General features: G+C 39.7%; 2 protein-coding genes across 3 annotated transcripts; one reads left to right on the top strand and one right to left on the bottom strand.

The window, feature by feature from the left end:
* Nucleotides 1–427: 427 nt before the first annotated feature.
* Nucleotides 428–4,473, bottom strand: LOC112281236 (uncharacterized). Its single transcript, XM_024517517.3, has 3 exons — nucleotides 3,892–4,473; nucleotides 1,363–3,440; nucleotides 428–1,027 (listed from the first exon to the last, which is right to left on the bottom strand). Exons 1-3 carry the CDS (start codon nucleotides 4,271–4,273, stop codon nucleotides 800–802), a joined length of 2,688 nt encoding a protein of 895 aa, XP_024373285.1. The 5' UTR covers nucleotides 4,274–4,473; the 3' UTR covers nucleotides 428–799.
* Nucleotides 4,474–6,654: 2,181 nt separating this feature from the next.
* Nucleotides 6,655–10,760, top strand: LOC112281078 (uncharacterized). Of its 2 annotated transcripts, XM_024517251.3 has the most exons (7): nucleotides 6,655–6,863; nucleotides 7,418–8,328; nucleotides 8,660–8,832; nucleotides 9,267–9,315; nucleotides 9,535–9,701; nucleotides 9,967–10,050; nucleotides 10,289–10,760. In XM_024517251.3, exons 2-7 carry the CDS (start codon nucleotides 7,500–7,502, stop codon nucleotides 10,307–10,309), a joined length of 1,323 nt encoding a protein of 440 aa, XP_024373019.1. In that variant the 5' UTR covers nucleotides 6,655–6,863; nucleotides 7,418–7,499; the 3' UTR covers nucleotides 10,310–10,760. The 2 variants fall into 2 exon arrangements, with proteins under 2 accessions (XP_024373019.1, XP_024373018.1); XM_024517250.3 differs by having other exon boundaries at nucleotides 6,718–6,863; nucleotides 9,967–10,306.
* Nucleotides 10,761–20,066: the final 9,306 nt, after the last annotated feature.

Below are 20,066 nucleotides of genomic sequence, written 5' to 3'. Positions count from 1 at the left end.
TTGATGTAATTGTGTCATTGATGGGAAGGACTAGACATTATTGGGAAGGTAATTGATGTAATTGTGTCATTGATGGGAAGGACTAGACATTATTGGGAAGGTAATTGATGTAATTGTGTCATTGATGGGAAGGTAACAATACAGTGTTCTTCAAATATGGATTCAGCATTGCTCCATTTTCTATGCTGAATGTTGGGACAGTTGGTATTTCCCTGTGGGCAACTTATTTCAGGTTATAATGTGTCTTGCAATTTTTGCGCTCGAGTAAGTGATTACTAATGTCGACAACTTGCGAATATTCATTCGAAGAGATCGGGGACAGGCCAACATTAAAATGGTTCTTAAATGTTCTTAAGTTGAGTAATCTAGAATTTGAAATAGATTCTGGAGCATATATATATATAGAACTGGTTACAACATTTCAATGTGTTTGGATAACAGTATTGATGTTCATTTCTATTGATGTTTGTCACTGAAGAGTTCAACACCTCTATGTACATCGCTGACAACGTCAAAAAAAATTTACATTTCAAGATGTCCGAGGTCGTGGAGACGAACGCCTGGTGTTTATCAACTTCTGACCCCACTAATAACCCAGTACTGTCTCCGAAACAAAGAGCTGAATGACGTTGACAAACCACTGCTAACTGCATCTTCGCACGCTATCTCCACGGGAACTGACGCTCCTACAAAAAATATGGAACTGACACTAAATCTCTTCACAAGCTAACAACCAGAAGCTGATCTCTAGCTGCTCTATTTGACACTGATTACATACATTAGCGTCTGGTGAAGTTAACTACACCACAAGGCGGTTTGCCAGATGCCATAGATGACAGGTCAAACCGCCTAAACTTATCAAGTTAAGTGCAGATGAGAAGCCCTGTAGCATACTGAAGTGCTCATTGACACTGGCAAGCTTCTTTTTGTGGTCACTCATTAACTGCTTCCCACTTGTTAAAACAGTTCCTGCGTCCTCCACACCTCTTCCTTCCTCTTTTTCCAATTTAAGCTTCTCAAACATGGCCTGCATCAATATATCAGATCAAACAACTTTTCAATTGGCAGTATAGGATCGCTCTAGAGAAAGATTTGAATACAAAGTGAGTTGCTCACTTGTATCATGGGCAAATCTCATCCCTCAGGATCTGGTTGGGTACTTTGGAGTCACTGAATGATCCAAAAGTTAATAAATGAGCATTGATTAACCTCCTTATTGAACCAATTCATCCACACATCCAAGCGTAAACATTAATAAAGCTTTATAGTAAACAAAATGACTGGTTTGCACAACTGAATCATTATTTTAGTACGAGGCTGCAACCGTCATTACGAAATTTACACGACTGCAGTAATTCATACCTTTGTGGCCCGAGGTTCCAGAACGTACGCGTTGAGCAAAGTGGAGGCAATCATCACCGCAAAGTTCAGCAACTGCACTCGTTCTACACTCTCAGCAGAAAACCACGGATTCAAAATGGAATACAGCAAGAGCAGCAACCCCTGCCCCAACGCCAAGATCCTGAGATACACAGGGAACATGCGGCTCTGCACGTATCCAAATTGCTGCCGAGGGATGTGCTTCGACAAAATCAGGCCCGACACAAATGTCATCCACATGCCGGAGCCATACACCGTGGAGAATGTAAGGAGGTGCAAGGCGCGCGTTGCCGCTAACAGGAACCCCACGGGCTTCCTGAAGAACACGTCCTTCCAAGTGCGGAGAGATCGCCCCCCATCATGACTTATTTTCCGATCTTTCCCCAATCCAACTGAAGTTGCGAGCTCTTCACGAGCTTCATCTGCATATTCCCCCGCTTTGGAGCGTTGGGCCTCGAATGCCTGGCCTGCGTTACGCACCCTTTCTTTCAGATCTCGTGTTCCTTTGGTTATAACCGAGTCGTCTTCAGCGCTTGAATCGTCGTATTCCGGGTGATTGGGTAGATCACCTCGTCTCCCTCTGGAGTCTACAGGTGCTCGAAGGGTATCATATGCTTGATCCTTGGCACGTTTGCCACCCTCTTTCACACTCTCAGCTCCTTCTTTCGCGTGATCCTTCACAAGGCCCAGCTTTTCCCCAAGTGTGTGTGCAGCGCCTTCCTCACCGTTCATAGGGTGACGAAACACAGTGTCATGAAGCTCTTCAGTAACATGAGTTGGAGGTCGCCCTATTCCTTGCCACACATATTTCACATCGCCAATCACAACGTCCTTAGGTGACGAGACGGAGACATGATCTGGGGACACAACGCCCACACGGCGCCAGCCCATGGATTCCACCACTGCGCCGAGATCCTGGTTTGGCTTTAACTTCGAGCTCTCAAAGTAGTCGCCTCTTGTGTCTCTATCGCCGGCTCTCTGCCTTGAAGCTCCATAATAATCTCCGGTGTCCTCCTCCTGTCGGCCAGGGATGTAACCTCCAACTCTGTCCCTCACATCCTCGTAGTAATCTCCCGCTCTGTCTCTTGCGCCCCTGTACGCACGTCTCGTCCTATACTTCACCCAATCATAGTAATCTTCAGCTTCATCTCTCGTCATGTCGTAAAATCTAGAAGGAGCGTCTCTGTATCGTCGCCTACCATCCACTCCTCTATAGTAATGTTGACTGGGTTCGCCGTAGTAATCTCTCGCGCTCATATAACGACGCCCTCCCTCGTCGTAATATCCCTCGGCAGTGTCCGTTGCAGAATCAAGGTTTTCCCTGTAATGCCGACCCACTCTGTCTCGCAAGCTATCGGCTGACCGTCTCGCAGACTCCAGAATATTATGATCGCCATCCCTCGTCCAACCCTTCACACTCTCGCCGACATTCTCAGCTGCATTGCTGGCTGTTTTCTTCGCAGAGCTTGCGATGTCGTCACCCGCCGTCTTTGCGTCATTGTACACATAGCCAACTCCTTGCCCCAAAAACGGTAAAAAGGAGCCTGCCTCATGTGCGCGTGCCAACAAACACTCCTTAGTCTTGCACGCTGCGTCTTTCATTTTCCCCAGGATTCCATGACCAGCATCTTTCGTCTCATGGGCAGCGTACTCTCCTGTCTCCTTCGCCTTCTCGGCAGCATCAATGGCTGTTCCCTTAGACTTGTCCACTCCCAACACTACATTGTCAACCACGGCGTCACGAGCGTTTCCAACACCTTCAGTAACTTCATCCTTTGCGTATTCCGCAGCGTCCAGGGTCCTATCTTTTGCTGCCACACCGGCGTTATGCACATCGTCTTTGGCATCTTGAGCTGCATCATACGTCCCCTCTTTAGCCCATTCGAAAGTATCAGCTGCAGCGTCAAGAGCGTGGGCGGTAGCATCAGTGACTGATTCTTTTACAGACCCTGCTTTGTTGTATGCAGCGTTAGCACCATTTCCTACCCATTCTCCCGCTGTTTCGGCTGCGTTCTTGATACCTCCCGCCGCTTGGTGTGCTTTGTCACCCACGTACTTCCCTGCGCAACAAGTGCAGATATTAAAAATAAATAAATAAATAAATAAATAAAGAGAGCAAGAAAAGAAGCTGCAGTCAGCAAATGACAACAAAACAGGAAGTAAGATCGCGCTTAAACGATTCAAAAGCATTCAGAAGCTCACAGTTACTTTTTTGAATAACAATATTTTCCTATCCCTCACTCAACCCTACAAAGGTGGTGGCGGAGTCAAACGCTCTGAATGCGCGCAAGATCTCGATTCCAATGATACATTCATTGTCTGTCTGAAGCAGCGAAGGGCAGCATTGAACTAAGATGGAATGAGACTTCGACATGCAGGTGATTCATACGAGTGTATATTGAAACCCCAAGACTTTCTGAAATACAAAGTCCTTGACCAACCTAATTGCGAACGACCACACATGGGACATTCACATGCACAGATATAGGCTTTGCATGTGAGGAACAGTACCAGAATCAACGGCCTTGTCCTTCGCGGCCTCAGCAGTGGAACCCAGTTTCCCAACCGCGGCATCTCTAAGCTGTGCGCTTGCCTCCTCAAATGCATGCTTCGCCTCGGCTGCCTTCGCTCTAGCAGCGGCCAGTTGGTCCTCTGGCTCCGGCTTCTTCCTGAACCATTTCCCGACGGGCCTCGTCACACCTTCCACTACCGTATCCCTGACCGACCCGGCCGTCTCCTCCGCCTTCAACAGCGTCCCTTGAGCAGCCTCCTTCGCTGCTTGCAAGGGACTCTCGCCATCGCCGGGCGACTTGATCAGCATAGGCTCCGGTGAGAGCACCATAACGGAGCCCAGCGAGGACAGTAACATCGCCAACGCAATAATGTTCATCATCGTGCTCGTAATCCCTACCCCGTAATGCCTCCAACAACCTTCACCAACTCAACCCCTCATTGATACATACAAACCAACAAACAAACAAACAAACAAAAACATTAACATAAACAACTGTAACGCACTGAAATTCACGCAACAAGAGAAACCAAATCAGGGACGGTGAAGGGCAAGGATCGGGAAAGAAAGGAGTAACGAAAATTGTGCGAAATGTGTCCACTGAGTAGTCGAAGTTTATTATTATTAATTAGATTGAAACGGGCTCAGGGCATGCGCATGCATTGCACCGATGCCACTTGGACGAGGCCAGCTCGTCGGCGTAGGAACCCCATAAAAACATGGGGGCACATTTCGTCTCCACTTGGCACAGTGACCTCGTTGCCACTTGGCGTAACGTGGGCCTGTCTGGAGGGTCCTCCAACTGTCGCCCTGGGATGGCATTCGTTACTCTTGGACGTCATTCGTTTTCTCTCGCGGATGTTGATGATATATGCCATGTTGTTTCCGAAGGTTTTCGTTTGTTACTGGAAGGAGAATATAAGACGGCATTTTGATGTGTAATGTATTTTTTAATACTAAATAGATAGACAGATAGAATTTTTAAATCAAACCATGCATTTACAAAATCAATCATTTTTTCATTGGTTTTTAATCAATAAAGATCTAGCAATGGAGAGTTTTTTGACGATGGTGGGTCAATTTAGTAAATGCCTGGGTCAATTTAATAATTATATATATATATATATATATATATTTATATATATTGAAGACCCTTTCATTTCTATTGGTATTAAGTATTTTTTATTTTGAAATTTTCAAAAACTATTTAAAAAATATAATTTTTGTTACTATCATTGTTAAAAGTATAACTAAACTTTTTGATATGATCAAATCCAAGTTATTTAAATTTAGATAAATATTATGTAACAATTTTGAATATCAAGGCCTAATTATATTTTTAATTATTGGAATCAAAATATAATATTTGGATTAAAAGAATACATTGATTTTTTTTAAAGTTGCATATTTTTTTCAAGCCAATTCCAGTTCAGTTACATAAGCGTGGCACCAATGCAATAATATTTGTTCTTAGTTAGTATTATTCTAATTTTGTGCCATTTTTTTTCTTGTTTATAAATTGATGCAACAAATAAAATATAAAATAAGAAAAATAATATGAAATATTTTAGAATATATCTCTTCATTTTTTATAAAATAGTTTTGTTCTGTTCATTTGCTTTGACATATTTTGCAAAGACAAATAATCAGTTTGCACATGTATGATTTTAAATGTCACCAAATCTTTCTTAATATTACTTATTTACTCTCCTTTCTTAGCTTGTAATTTTATATGAACTAATCCTTTATTTACTTAACTTCTTAATTGGTAAATTTATTTAACTTGTAAACTTCTTAATTTATAAACTTATTGTAAAAACTTTTAAGACTTCCAAATCACACAACCAAAAGAAACTCAAATAAATAGTTTAACTAAATCATAAAAGAAACATATTTCATAGTTCATATATATATATATATATCAACAAGGATTGTTGACCAAGGATATTTTATAAAAATTGTACATGATTCTTAAAAACCATTAAATATGGTTTTATGTGTTGAAAAGATTTTGAAAATTACAAGAGGTTCTAAAAAAGCCTAAAAATATACACAATTGATAATAAATAAGACATAATTTGAGTAAGATTACCCAAACATTGTAAAAATTCCCTTTGCTTCAATAAATTTCAAGCATTAAATTTTGTATTGCAAAGTTTTAAAATCCTTAAACTACATCCACACTATCATTGATCCATTTTTTTTCCAAGTAAGTAAATTCAACAGTTAGAATCCAATTTTTTAAGAAAACATCATATAAATATAATCAAACCACATTTCTATAATTAAGTTTTTTGTTCAGGGCGACATGTTATCAATTCATTCAACGGACCCACCTCACTTCACACAACTTCCAAACCTCACAACCTCCAAAACAATCAACCTCCAACACAAAAAGTTTCTCATCACGACCACAATGAAGTGAAAAAAACTTGTCTAGGCCCCAAATCCACACAACGAAGCTTTGTTTCAAGAGGCATTCAGGGAGAGTGGAAGAACAAGATCATGAATTGTGTAGTTGGAATAGGCTTCAGCTTTGGATTAGCTTTCAATTGTGCTTCAGAACAGACATGCTCGGCGAACCAGACACCATGTATTCTACTAGAAAGGATCCACCTTTCACAGTCCAGAATTCACTGATTCTGAGCAATTCCCTGAGCAGTGAATGATCTGAAGCGGTGAAGCCAAAACCATAATGGAGCTGCAACAATCTTAAGTCTAGCCTTACAATTCACTGATCGCAACAGCCATGCCTCCAACATCCACAACCTCCCAACACCCTTCATTAGAACGTCACAATTCACGAAACAGTCAACAATCTTGCAGTGGCATTTTGTGCTTGAAGCCATGGATGTGTGGATACTGCCTGCAGCAGCAGCAGCAGCTTCTTGCCCACAGTGCTATTCGGTTTCAGACTGATCAGCTTCAGTTTTTTCTGTGCGACTTCAATGCTGTGATTGTGTTTTTTCAGGTATGTGAGTGCTGGTTTGGGAGGTTTGAATGACGCATGCTTCCGTTGTGACATGAACCATTGATGCTGAATGATTGTTGTTGTTTCGGCGCTTTGATCAAACCTTTGATCAGTTAGCGTCGTGGAAACTTGAACCTGCTTTGGTCTTCTTCTTCTTCTTCTTCTTCTTCTGCTTTTTCTTCCTTGGGTAGAATCTGTCACATACTCATCTCGAACATCGGTAACCTACATGGTGCAGGAAAGAGTTTGTAAGACTGACATGTATTGGTCACTCACTGAGGATAGGTCTTATGTCTCCGTATCTTACTGCTAATGTCCACGATTTTTAAGAGTCGGCTCTAGATTTGTCGATGCACTCTGTGAACCCACCGATGGGGAGCATAAATTGCGCAACCCTACAGTGATTCGCATTCCCTTGCAGATTGCGAATCTCTACTACAACCAGTGACTGCCATCACCAGTGGCATGTGAGCCAGAAGGGTCTAATTAGGTCTTAACTGCTGCAATTGCTGGAAAATCACCGAGGTTTCATACAATTGCGTGTTTTGCTTTAGGTCTGGCAAGAGCTCCTTGAGGTTTGAAGGCGCAATAAGCCCTCCAAAGTCAGAGTTGAAACAGATTTCGAAGTCTGTGAGCATGGCCATTATTTCGGAGTACGAAGAGGAAGAAGAAGACTCAGAAGAAAGACCAGCGGTGGTGGGTGTTATCAACATGCAAGATGAAGAGGAGGATGGCTATGAAGATGAAGATGAAGATAACGACGAAGATTATAACCCAGATCCATACTTTTCCTCGCAGCCCGTCTACGCTACCAACAGCATGCGGCCGTTTGACGAAGTACTGAGGTATCTTCTCCAGGAGCACCAACAACAGCCTCTGGATTTGCTGTCCACAGTGATTGAGTATCTCTTTCGGAAGACCGGGATTGCAATGCAGGAAGGGGTGGATGCCCGCGTCTCGGAGATGCTATTCGCTGCAAAGCGGATGCGGGTGGACGGCGACGATATCGAGGATGTCTTCGCGGGCCCGGACAAGGTTGCCAAGCTTGACGAGATTTTTGATGACCCGGGGACCAAGGAGGAAGACAGTCCCCATGTAAGCGTCTCGGAGAGCACGAAAGGCCTCCAAGGCTCCGTAAGTTCGACGTCTGAGAGCTCGAAGAAGCAAGGGAGTGCGGTTGAGGATGAAGAGACGGTGATCATCACTCCCACGGAATACCTACAAAAGGACATGTGCGAGGATCCCGAGGTTGCGGTTTTTGTTGCAAATAACAGCGGGTTGTATCACCAGACCGATACAAACCATGATACGAAAACTGATATGAAATCTGAGACAGAGATTACTACACTGTCAGAAGTGGAGCCGGTGACAAACAATTGGTTGGCGGGTGAACCTGGGAACATTGAGATTCACTGCAAGGGGAAGAAGAAAGGATTGGAGAAAGGTGAAAAACCACAGGACTTGGGTAAGTTACAACCACATGACATTCGCGAAGTATCTGATGAGCATATGGCTGTGGAAAGCAGATGTTATTAGATAGATCTTGCAGTTGATACTTCCCAACACCTGCAAAACTTCATGAGACTGTCTGGAACACAGAATGATGGGACCCATTGTAAACTAGTGAGCTTGGTTTGAGAATCGTGTCTATAGGTGTCTTGGCAAATTTCTCAGAGATTTTTCTCGAGAGATGTTACAGTTACCAGAACTAGGGTTAAGAGCCCAGATCGTTGTCTACTGCGAGTAGGTGGTGGCAATGCAGCTGACTACGATATGCTTGTTACTTTGACATTCAGACCCGAATAGCGGCAACGGAGCAGACCTTGGGCACTACTCCTGGACACAAACCCTCACTGATACTGCGTTAATCTTTCCGGTGCCCGCCGGAACCAAAGCCAAGTCTGTGGTTTGCGAAATTCAACCGAGGTATCTGAAAATTGGCTTGAAAGGTGAAATACCTCTTTTGGAGGTAAAATTTCCATGGAATCTCAGTGGTGTTGAATTTGTCCATGGTTGTGCTATTCCTGACCGACTACTAGTCTACAACTCTGAAAACCCATCCACCATTTCACGCATTCGAATCCCTCTTGCCAAACATCACTGAGACGTTCTTCACAGTTTTAAATGATTCATGAAACTGCGAGATTCAATTTGAACATCATCCATTTCTTCACGAGGCTTGTGTGACATTGGAACACAAATCACACCACCCATCTTGCTGAGATTATCTACTTGCTATTATGTTCATCTCCAATCAGTCATCAGTCAGCAGTTGACTAAGAAACCTGCTACAGAATCAAACATGATGTCACAGCAAAATTCCAGGCAAGACCGAAAGGCTTAAATACGTGAGAATTTCAAGTCAGCAACTACACATGAGTGAATGCGATCATTTGTGTGCAGGGCGACCTCAACAAACCTGTGAAACCAAGCGAGTGCTTCTGGAATCTAGGTAAGTTTTCCATAGTGTGCTCAAAAATTTCCGCCCTTGGAGAAACGTCCAATGCACAAAACTTTCAAAGTTTTAGTTTCTCCTGTCTTCATTCTTGATGCCCTAAAAAAGATCTAATGATTCCTCTCTCTGTCCATACGTCTAAAATCAACAAATAAACAAAAAAACAAAAAAACAAAACAGTTCTAAAATCACAACGTTGCCTTGGAAATGATGCAGAAGACGGCAAACTTTTGACGATTCACCTTCAGAAATGGTACACTATGGATTGGTGGCACGTTGTGGTGGAAGGAGAGCCAGAGATCGATGTCGAAAAGCTGCAGCTACCTCAAGCATCGTTGTCTGACCTCCACCCAGACACACGCCAACACATAGAGCATACGCTGGTACAGGAGTGATTCACCGCGATTTTACACACCTCACCATCAAGCCATTCTAGAACAAATTCTGCGACCATTGTCTCCTGCGATGAACATTGTGATGAATCCATTGTTTGGGCTTCGCAAAATCGCATGCAGATCGCAATTGTCACGAACTCCACGCAGTTATAGAGATGCTCTCGCTCCTTCATTCGAACGAATATAAATGACCTCATGTTCGAAACTGAATACCTTGCTTGAGAACCTTTGACATGCTTGGTTTTCTATGCAGTTTGAACAAAAGCAGGCTGCCATGGGAGTGACTGACAGCGGTGAAGAACGCAAAGCCGACGCGCTTCGCAAGTTCATGGGAGAGGTACTACTCTGTCACCCACTAGTACACAATTTTCACATCCAATTCTGGGATATACTCATGCGATCTCCCATGCAAGCTTCACGCTCGAGGTTGAATGTCATCAACACAGAAACATGACATTGAAATGCGGGTTTCCATGCGACTCATCTTGTTATCTACACGGATGATTCGCTGCCTCATCTTCGTGGTCATAGTTTGTGTAAGTGCGTGTGTGTGTAATTGCATGCTTGATGACCAGGGTTTGGAGCTTTATGCCTGATCCTGCAACGAATTCAGCAACATCACACACGTATTATTGAATTGTGTTGCTGAGTTAGCGTCCACTATTGAAGGGTGTTGTAATATTAAAAGATTCCTCTGTGTAATTCAAAAAGAGTTTGTGTGGTATCCGAATCAAACTAATGTTGTGGTAGTCGGTGTAGCTGCGTCAGATTCACGTAATGCTAACTCCAGTGCTCGTTGTTGCAAATCTGTCTGACGATTTCATGTCGGCGTTATGTTGCTATAAACTAGGCATTCCATTCAATTGCTCATTACTGCTTTTCAGAAAAGACTTAATCTATTCGTGGCCTATTTGCATAAAGCAATTGGAACTGAATAAAGTTAGTTGAAATGGACATAGCTGTGAACGTTAAGTTCATTCATCAATCTATTAGATGGACATGTAACATCAAGAAATTTACAAATCAATTATATATTTTTTATAATAACCATGTTTTATATCAAAAATAACTTTAACTTTTTTACTTTTGATATGTGTGGATATGGTATGTAAAGAGATTCTTTTTCAAAATCCATTAAATTTTAGAAACTACAATAAACTTTATATATTTAATTCATAAAAATGTATTTAGAATTTAATAACACATTGGTAAGCATTAAAATTGTTACATTCACAAGGTATATAGTAAACAATATCACTATACAATTTTCAATGCTAACAATAGTAGATGAGAAGTCTATACAAATTCAAAACTAACTTCAAAAATTTCCAAACATCAATGATTCAAGAGCTTCATGCTATGAAAAGTTCTTTAACATGTACTATAGTCTAATCAAAATGCTTAATTTATTAGCGCAAGTACTCTTATTGTAAGTTCATTTGTCAAACAACTATACTTCCAGAATTTATTAAACAATAATATTTATATAAACTTCATTGTGTATTAGGTTAAAATATCATCATTGTAGCTAAGTGGCTCAAGCTTTATATTTCTATCTAAATTATTGTTTTATATAATTATTTGAATATAGAACCTCTTTTTGTAGCATTGTTGCTTATATTATATCAAAATAATGAAAGATCAAAGAAAAAACTACTACAATATTTAGATTGAGTGAACTATGTTCCTAAATTATAAATACAAGATTTGTACAAGTGAATCATGTTTTTTATTTAGCACAATTAGTAAGTATGAAGTAAGCAAGTGTTCCTTATATTTTCTTCCAAAGAACTTTAGACAAAGTGAGTGAGTGCTCTTTATTCTTGCAATTTTTTTTTTTAAAATAATATAGAAATTAGAAGAACAAGATGATAGAACTTGGAAGTTGTAGCAGTATGATGGTTTGAGATTCTAACAAGCTTATAAATCTTAATAACTATTACATAAGGCAACTCAAAATAAAGGCCATACTTAGATAAGAAAATGTTTGGAAGTTGATAGAGAATCATATTCAACTTGTATCATTTTCCACAATAGTCTTAAAACTATAATACACAAAGCAATCAATAAAAAATACAAAAAATGTTGCCTTATTAAAAATTTAGCTCTTAGTAAATGACAACCTTCTTGATTTTTTTATTATCTTTAATGATGTGGCACTTGTAAGGGCTAGTTTCTATACCAAGTCTACATTTGGGAACTAGTTATACTTATTGATGCTTATCAATCAACCTTACATAGTAAAGATGTCAAAAAGATTATCAATAGAAGAATTGTAGAATAAGTAGTTATTTTCAAAATGTAGATATCTAGTGTATAGTATAAACAGGGATAGATAACTGCTGAAAAAGTGGTTTAGCAGGTAGAATGGATGAATAGTCAAGAAAAGTAGTTATCATCTGTAGTATAGGAGTTGGTATCTCGGGGTAGTATAAGGAGGATGGGAGAGGGGAAGAAAATACCAGACTGCGATAGTACTGAGCCGAGGATAAGCTTGGTGCTATCTCTTCTTCTTAGTTTTCTTGTTTCTTTTGTGTTAGTATTGATTCTAGTGAAAATGATCGATTTTATGAATCAATGTTTGATTTACGAAGTTGTTTATGGATCATTGTTTATCAATTGTTGTGAAAGATTGATAATGTATGGAAGTTTCCAACCACTGTTTATCACAAGGTTGTAAGTTCAGTGGAGAGGAATTGTAATCGAAGGAATTATTTCGATCAGATTTTATGGATTCGAAGTTGTTCGTTCCAGGGTTTGGGTTGTGCTTGTGTGTTCGCGAATTACACAGGGTACTGAAATCAATGTCGTAATTGTTATCATATTGATATGAGAGAATGGATAGTAGGAGGAAAAGTTAAGTGTTCTTTGGTATTGTAAGCATTTAGCAGTAGCACTTAATTGTGTGATCCTAACAATTGGAGCTCATATACATGATCTTTCCCTATATTCAAATTCCCCTATATGGATTTATTCTGGGAGGTTTCTTCCAGAATAAGTAAAACGACAACCACATTTTGGCACCGCTGCCAGGGATTGACAACATTATTGAGTGTTAGGAATTAACTATCGAAGCAGTAAAGGAGATTAGGAAGCAAACTCAGTAGAAATAATGAAAGAATATGGTTATTAAGAATGAAAATTTAACAGCAAAGAGAATAAAGCAATCAAAGGAAAGAACAAAGAGATCACAAGCAAGAAATTTATTGTGTAACGAGCGAGATTGTAAATTGAAAAAGAAGCATCAACAAAGTTGGATTAAGCCGTGGTTGCATGCCTGTCGGCATATCCGATCGTATCCAGAAGACGATCGCCCTCTAATATTTCAGAAGTACATACCATTAAAGAAATTGCCAAGAGCATTTGTGAAGAGCACAGCTAATAGTCCAGCATATCTCTCGAAGCCGTTAATGGAAAGCGAGGAAGGCACAGAGGAATTAGGTACCCTATTGGATATTTTTTCAATTGGAGATACGTCCGATTCTAACAAGACTAGTTCTGAAGATCAGCATAAATCACTTGTCAATAAAGACCAATTCAGAGTATATCAAAGCCTGTCGTTTTCACCTCATATTCAACCAATGAAATTATTTGGAGATAATAATAGTCAATCGAGAAGGCCTGGAAGTCCGAAAAAGACATTTGCGGGAGATAGTTTTTATTTTAATAAGGAATTGAGCGGAACACCGACATCTTTAATGGCGTCCGGAGGACCAGCAGTTTCGATTGCAGTTCAAATAGGTGTAGTGGGCAATCAAACGACTAGCTTTGCACCATTACTTACTTTTTGGGGTTTGCCAGGTGCGGATCTAGATCAACATTTGTTTCAATTCTTAACGACATGTGTAGCCAATAATGACAAAACTGAAGATATTTGGTTAAGATGGCTACCAACGATATTGAAAGATACAGCATTTGAGTGGTATAACCGCCAACCTGTGGGACAATTTATCAATTAGGAGGCATTGAAAAATACATTTTTAGCCCATTTTCGACCAATTGGTTTTGAAGAACGTCTTAGAGAAAAATTAATGAATAGCAGAATAGTACCAGGGGAAGCGGTACAATCATATTATGGTCGTATAGCAGATATACTTTGAAAATGGCCAAATAACCAAATGCCAAAATCGTTTGTGTTGTCCATATTGGTTAATAGACTACACCCACCAGAATTGAAGATGCTTGTAAAGGAGGCCCAATTAACCACCATTACATCATCTCTTGAGTGAGCAAAAGTATGGAAGGAATGTCACTATGACTAGAACTTAACAGTTAGAGCCACGATGATTCCATCTCAAGGAGGTTATCAAATGATAAATTGGAATGATGCACCAGGAAGTTATCTGGGAAGGAATGATTATGGTACAATTCTACAGGGAATAGTGGATGCCGTTCCATTGCAGGCTATACCACCATCATCATCACACCCGTATGCGCCTTATTTCGCATATCAAAAATCAATACCTACGAAGAAATTGCCAAATGTATTGGTATCGAGGGATCCCAATGAGTCATTGTTGTTAACATTGACAAAAAAAATGGATGAATTGGTTGTGAATCTGACCAAGGATAAAGAAAAAAGGCATAAACCAACCAATATGCGTCCCAATTTCTGGTGCAGTAATTGTAAGGGGCAAGGTCATTTAGTAACAGAATGTCCTTCACCACCCCAAATGACTATAGAATGTACCTTTTACGAGGGCAAGCATATTACCACCAACTGTTGGAATTTATGGAAGCAACAACTCAGTAATCAGATAATGACTCAACCAACTTTGTGGGATGTCAATCAAGTACAAACGAATAATAGATTTGGCTGGAATGGAAATCGAGTGAATAAACAAAACAAGAATTATTATAATTTTCTCAATTCTAAATTTCACTAAGAAGGTGTATCCAATACTCATGGATTTGCGATGAACCAACCAGGATACCATCAATATCCACCCATGATGAAGCCAATGCCAGACTCTACAGTAATAATGGGTCAACGAGGATCCTTTACTCATCTGATATAGAAAAGACCTAGCCGTTATATACCCGTAGAGACACCCAATATCCCTTAAGGAATTGGCAGGAGACCACTTCGTTGCTATCGTTGCACACAAATTGGTCATTATGCCAATGAATGTCCTAATCCAAGGGCCAGTGATGATTATGCTCCAATATGTGGAAATTGTAAGCAGTCTCGTCACACTTATCAACAGTGCAATATGTCCTTTAATTATAATAATCGAGACTAACAAATGTAAACAAGCCAACCGACGGAGGACAAAGGTTTTGTTCAACAAGACTCACCAGTACATCATGTCGAGATGGTGAACGCAGTGCTTACCAGAGGCTAACAAAAAGATAAGAATTCAATTCAAGACTTGGATGAATCAATCACAAAAGAGCAAGTAGTGCCGTCCACGGAGCTAAACAAACTAATATTAATATTGGGATGTATCCCAATATTGAGACCTCAACAGACTGAGGAATCCAATTTGGTTCCACGTGCTAATTTGTCGGGACCATCAAGATCGATTCCAACTGACCAAATATCAATACTTGTACAACCCAATAAAAGATCTTATGCATTAAAGGAACCTTTAGTAGTAGAAAAGTTGGCAAAGTTACTAGCGGCAATCCAAATCGCCAAGAAGGAATTGCTGCTGAACGGAGTAAATTCGAAACCAATGAAATGCAAAAGAGCATTGGGAATTACTTTCAATATGGAACCCTACGACATTCTGAAGGATTTGGATGCTATTCAGCCTTCAATTACAATGAAGCAACTTTTGGCTGTAGCACCGGAATGTCAATCTACATTGAATTCAGCGTTAATATGATGAAGATCCTGCACTAAAGAAATTCATGAAGTTAGCTTAAACCCAGATCCGGTAGCATCAACAATCGATGTATCAATCGATGGCATTTTAATTCCAGGGGTACAAGTTGATGGTGGCTCCACTGTGAATTTGATGAATACAGATACAATAGAGGACTTGGATCTAAAGCAATTGCTACCTATGACATTGGTCTTGCGAATGGCAGATCATAGTCGGGTAAAGCCAATGGGAATCTTATGCAATATTACCATTGTAATCGTGGGATTGACATACAAAATGGATTATATTGTATTCCGATTACAAAGTTCTACATTATCATATCCCATTTTACTAGGCAGACCTTGGCTTTATCAAACCAAAGCTAAGAATGATTGGAGCCGAGGCACATTGACAATTGGAAAAGGCTGGGACTTGATTGTTCTACAGATGTACTCGGTATAATATCATGGAGAATCTCAATTGCCAGAATCAAAATTTACATCGGACAACGAGAGTCAATCGATTGAGGAAGATGGTGATGCTATAGGTTCACCACAATTTGGGGTAGGACAAAACACTTCAACAGCAAAGGCAAGGGTCTACCAATGTGGAGGTCTCGGATAATATATACTGCGTCAAGAGGATGCGACTAACTCGGATCATACTATTGCCGAATGGATGAACAATCTCGCAGTCAATAGAGTCAGCACATTGGAACCAAATTTGAGTGGTTCATATATGTCAAATAATACAAGATATTCAAATCAGCAAAAGACAATTAAATCAGAGGTTGTTGAAGACCCTGTGTGTCAATCCATTAATCTGGGCACCAACGAAATGCCACAGCTAATTAAAATATATGCCGATATTATCGGTATAGAATTGGATGCTTGAAAATAGTTTTTCGTCCATCACAAATCTTCCTTTGCGTGGTCGTATGCGGATTTGAAAGGGATTCCAACTGACTTGTTTGAGCACCAAATTATTTTGGAGGAGGGTGTTAGGCCAATTCGTCAAAGACAACATAGGCTTAACACAAAATATTTTCTTTTAGTGAAAGAGGAATTGGATAAACTTCTCGACGTGGATTTTATTTATCCTATTCCGCATAGTGCATGGGTATCGTCAATCATGATGGTTCCGAAGAAGCATGGAAAAATCAAGATATGTTAAGATTTTCGAAAGTTAAATGCGGCTACTAAGAAGGGCTATTTTTCGTTACCGTTTACAGACAGTATTTTGGATGCAATGGCCGGACATGAATGTTACTCATTTTTGGACGGATTTTTAGGGTATAATCAAATTAAAATTGCCGAAGAGGACCAGTTGAAGACTATGTTTACTACAGATTGGGGTACATTCACCTATAAAGTAATGCCATTTGGGTTATGTAATGCCCCGGCTACTTTTCAACATGTAATGACACAAGCGTTTCAAGATTACCTACGTTTATCAATGGAGATATTTCTAGACGATTTTTGCACCTTTAGCACAATGGCTGAACATCTAGCATGCTTGGATAACTGTTTGAATCAATGCAACAAGTATGGGATATCTCTAAATTTGGAGAAGTGTCAATTTGGCGTACCATCGGGAAACCTATTGAGACACATTGTCTCTGTTGAAGGTATCGCTATGGACTCCGATAAAGTTACTCGTATATTGGGTTTACTAAAGCCAAATACAATGTCGGACATGTATGATTTCATCGGCCATGTCAGCTACTATCGGCATTTTATTAAATCCTTTGTAATTATCTATCAACTGTTAATCCATTTGTTAAAGAAACCCCGGTTAGACGGATCTAGCCTAATATGGATTGAAGACTGTACTTTTGCATTCGACAAATTGAAATGAAAATTGGTATCTGCCCTAATTCTTGTAACACCTTGTTGGACAAAACCGTTTCATGTCTATATAGACGCGTCTAATGTTGCTAATGGATCCATTCTCAGTCAAAAAGATAAAAAAAGATTAGATCATCCCATATATTATGCAAGCCGATAATTCGTTATTGCAGAACAAAATTATAATACAACCGAGCGAGAAGCCCTAGGAATAATCTACTCTGTACAAAAATTCTGCCACTATCTACTTGGATACCCATTTGTGTTCTACGTTGATCATGATGTGCTTAAGTACATGATAAATAAATCTCAATTGAGCAGACGAATTGCTCGATGGATGTTACTTCTCCAAGAATTCAACTTTACGATTAACATTTGACTTGGCAAAAAATATGCCAATGCAGATCACTTACCCCCTTTATCTAATATACTGGGTAATGAGCCGATAAAAGATGCTCTTCTGGATGCACAACTATTCACTGTGGATGTCATTACACCCGAATATGGTGAATTGATCCAATATCTAACGTTTCAGACTTTTTCCATTTCTTATAATGAAAAATTAAAGAAACGTTTGATTTTAAAAAGTGCACTGTATACGATGATTAGAGATGCCTTGTACAAACAAGGGTGGGATGGAATTTTACGCCGTTGCATCTTTCAAAGTGAAGTTCGTACCATTTTGGAAGGATGTCATTTGAACAGTTGTGGAGGACATTTTGCGGGTGATAGCACTGCACATAAAGTTTTAATGGCTGAATATTGGTGGCCAATAATGTTTTCGGATACACACCAATATGTTTGTCGTTCTGATCCTTATCAACGAATTGGTCGCCCTACTGGAACTTCTGCAATGCCATTGGTACCAATTTTGGCATAGGTACCATTCGAAAAATGGGGTATAGACTTTGTCCAGCCAATTGCACCTGCCTCTCAAAATGGACATAAACATTATATTCTAGTAGCCACTGATTATGTCACCAAATGGGCGGAGGCCATAGCAACAAAAACTGATAATGCCAATATTGTAGTAACATTTTTATATGAGAATATTATCACTCATTTTGGTTGTCCGAAAGAATTGATTAGTAATTACGGTACACATTTTATTAATGCAACAATTGAAGCATTAACAACGAAGTATGAGATTAAGTACCGCAAAACTACACCTTATCATCCTCGAGCCAATGGACAGACCGAAAAGACAAACGGTATCCTATGTAAGATCTTAACAAAGACTATTTTAGGAGTGGGAACCGATTGAAATGCTAAATTGTTTACAACTTTATGGACGTACCGTACTGCATATAAAATAACTACCAATTCTATCCCATTTCAATTGATATATTGTCAGGAGGTAATTCTATCAATTGAATTGGAAGTCCAAAGTTTACGAATTACATTGGATGAACATCTGGGAGACAGAGAATCTCTTCAATATAGGTTAGTCCAATTGGAGAAATTGGATGAAGCTAGGGCTATGGCTCTCTTGATCATGGAAGCTACACAACACCCCACAAAGAGTTATTATGACAGTAAGTTACGACTGAAATATTTTATACCCAATGATCTGGCGCTACTTTATGATAGCCACTTTAACAGCTTTCTCGATAAATTTCAAGTACGATAGCATGGGCCATATCGGGTGGTAGAAGGTTTTCCTAATGGTTCTGTTCAATTGGAAGATTTTCTGGGAACCCACTTCACAACACACGTTAATGGGAACCGATTACATCTATATTATACGTAAATCTGGGACAAATTTACTTAGTAGAGGGTGGGAGTCTCCATAATAATGATTATCAACAGGATTGGAAAGGTTGTGATAGTTAAGAAACGATTGATGGTTAGTTTTGGGTACTGAAACTGACTAGTCAAGAAATTAGACATTCTTGATTAGACATGAGATTAAAATACACTAGATTAGATGTTCTTAATTTGGACCCCAAATAAGCAGTTAGGAGCAGGGCACTCATAGAAGGTTTCATTGTTGCAAATTTCAAACATTGTGCTTTGAACTGTAAGCTTTACGACAGTAATCAGTAATAGTATTAGTACAAGGAAGTATTGAGAGTTTGATTTTCACAATTTCGATAGAAAGAGCGAAGAGAGCACCAAAATAATCCGAAAGTCATCGCAATGTGAGGTGTAAGTGCAATCTGGGATCGCCGTCTCTTATAGTTATCAATAATATGGAACCGATGAAGTTAGATATCTGTTGGTCATTGAAAAGGCAAAAAAAATTTAGAAATACACAGTTATTTAAGTTTTTGCGAGGATCGGATAAACTACCATCAATTGATGTAGAACGAGTGGCAGAATATATAGAAAATTATGATCTAGAGGATGGTTCGAGTGTGTTAAGAAGAGTCCTGATTGGGATAGATGAGAATATTTTATACAAGGTCTTGCATTTACCAACCGGAGAGCTTGAGGTGGGAGGAGACGCGTCAAATGATTTCAGGCCAAGAAGCTACTTCAAAGGAGGAATGTCGTCTCTCGAGCAAAATCAAGGATGGAAGGTACAAGAGGCACTTACGCCCAAACTTATAGAATGGATGCGGTTCATTCAAAAGTGATTAGCATTGAATCGGCATACCACCTATATGATGAAGCGATTACTATTTTCAGCAATAGGAATACTAGAAGGCATGGTATTCAATTGGGCAGCTTATGTGGCCACAAGGATACATGCA

Source organism: Physcomitrium patens, chromosome 4, assembly GCF_059467195.1.
Source record: "Physcomitrium patens ecotype Gransden chromosome 4, ASM5946719v1, whole genome shotgun sequence".
NCBI lineage: Eukaryota > Viridiplantae > Streptophyta > Bryopsida > Funariales > Funariaceae > Physcomitrium > Physcomitrium patens.
The sequence above is the reverse complement of the archived record's forward strand: the minus strand, read 5'-3'. Positions and strand labels throughout refer to the sequence as shown.

Bases quoted from the DNA above. Each gene is read 5' to 3' on its own strand.
- LOC112281078 (XM_024517250.3), top strand. From the start codon at position 7,500: ATGGCCATTATTTCGGAGTACGAAGAGGAAGAAGAAGACTCAGAAGAA. The intron at 8,833-9,266 runs GTAAAATTTCCA...ATTTGTGTGCAG, and splicing joins GTGAAATACCTCTTTTGGAG to GGCGACCTCAACAAACCTGT. The intron at 9,702-9,966 runs GTACAGGAGTGA...TTTTCTATGCAG, and splicing joins AACACATAGAGCATACGCTG to TTTGAACAAAAGCAGGCTGC.
- LOC112281236 (XM_024517517.3), bottom strand. From the start codon at position 4,273: ATGATGAACATTATTGCGTTGGCGATGTTACTGTCCTCGCTGGGCTCC. The intron at 3,441-3,891 runs GTACTGTTCCTC...CTTGTTGCGCAG, and splicing joins GGACAAGGCCGTTGATTCTG to GGAAGTACGTGGGTGACAAA. The intron at 1,028-1,362 runs GTATGAATTACT...ATATTGATGCAG, and splicing joins TGGAACCTCGGGCCACAAAG to GCCATGTTTGAGAAGCTTAA.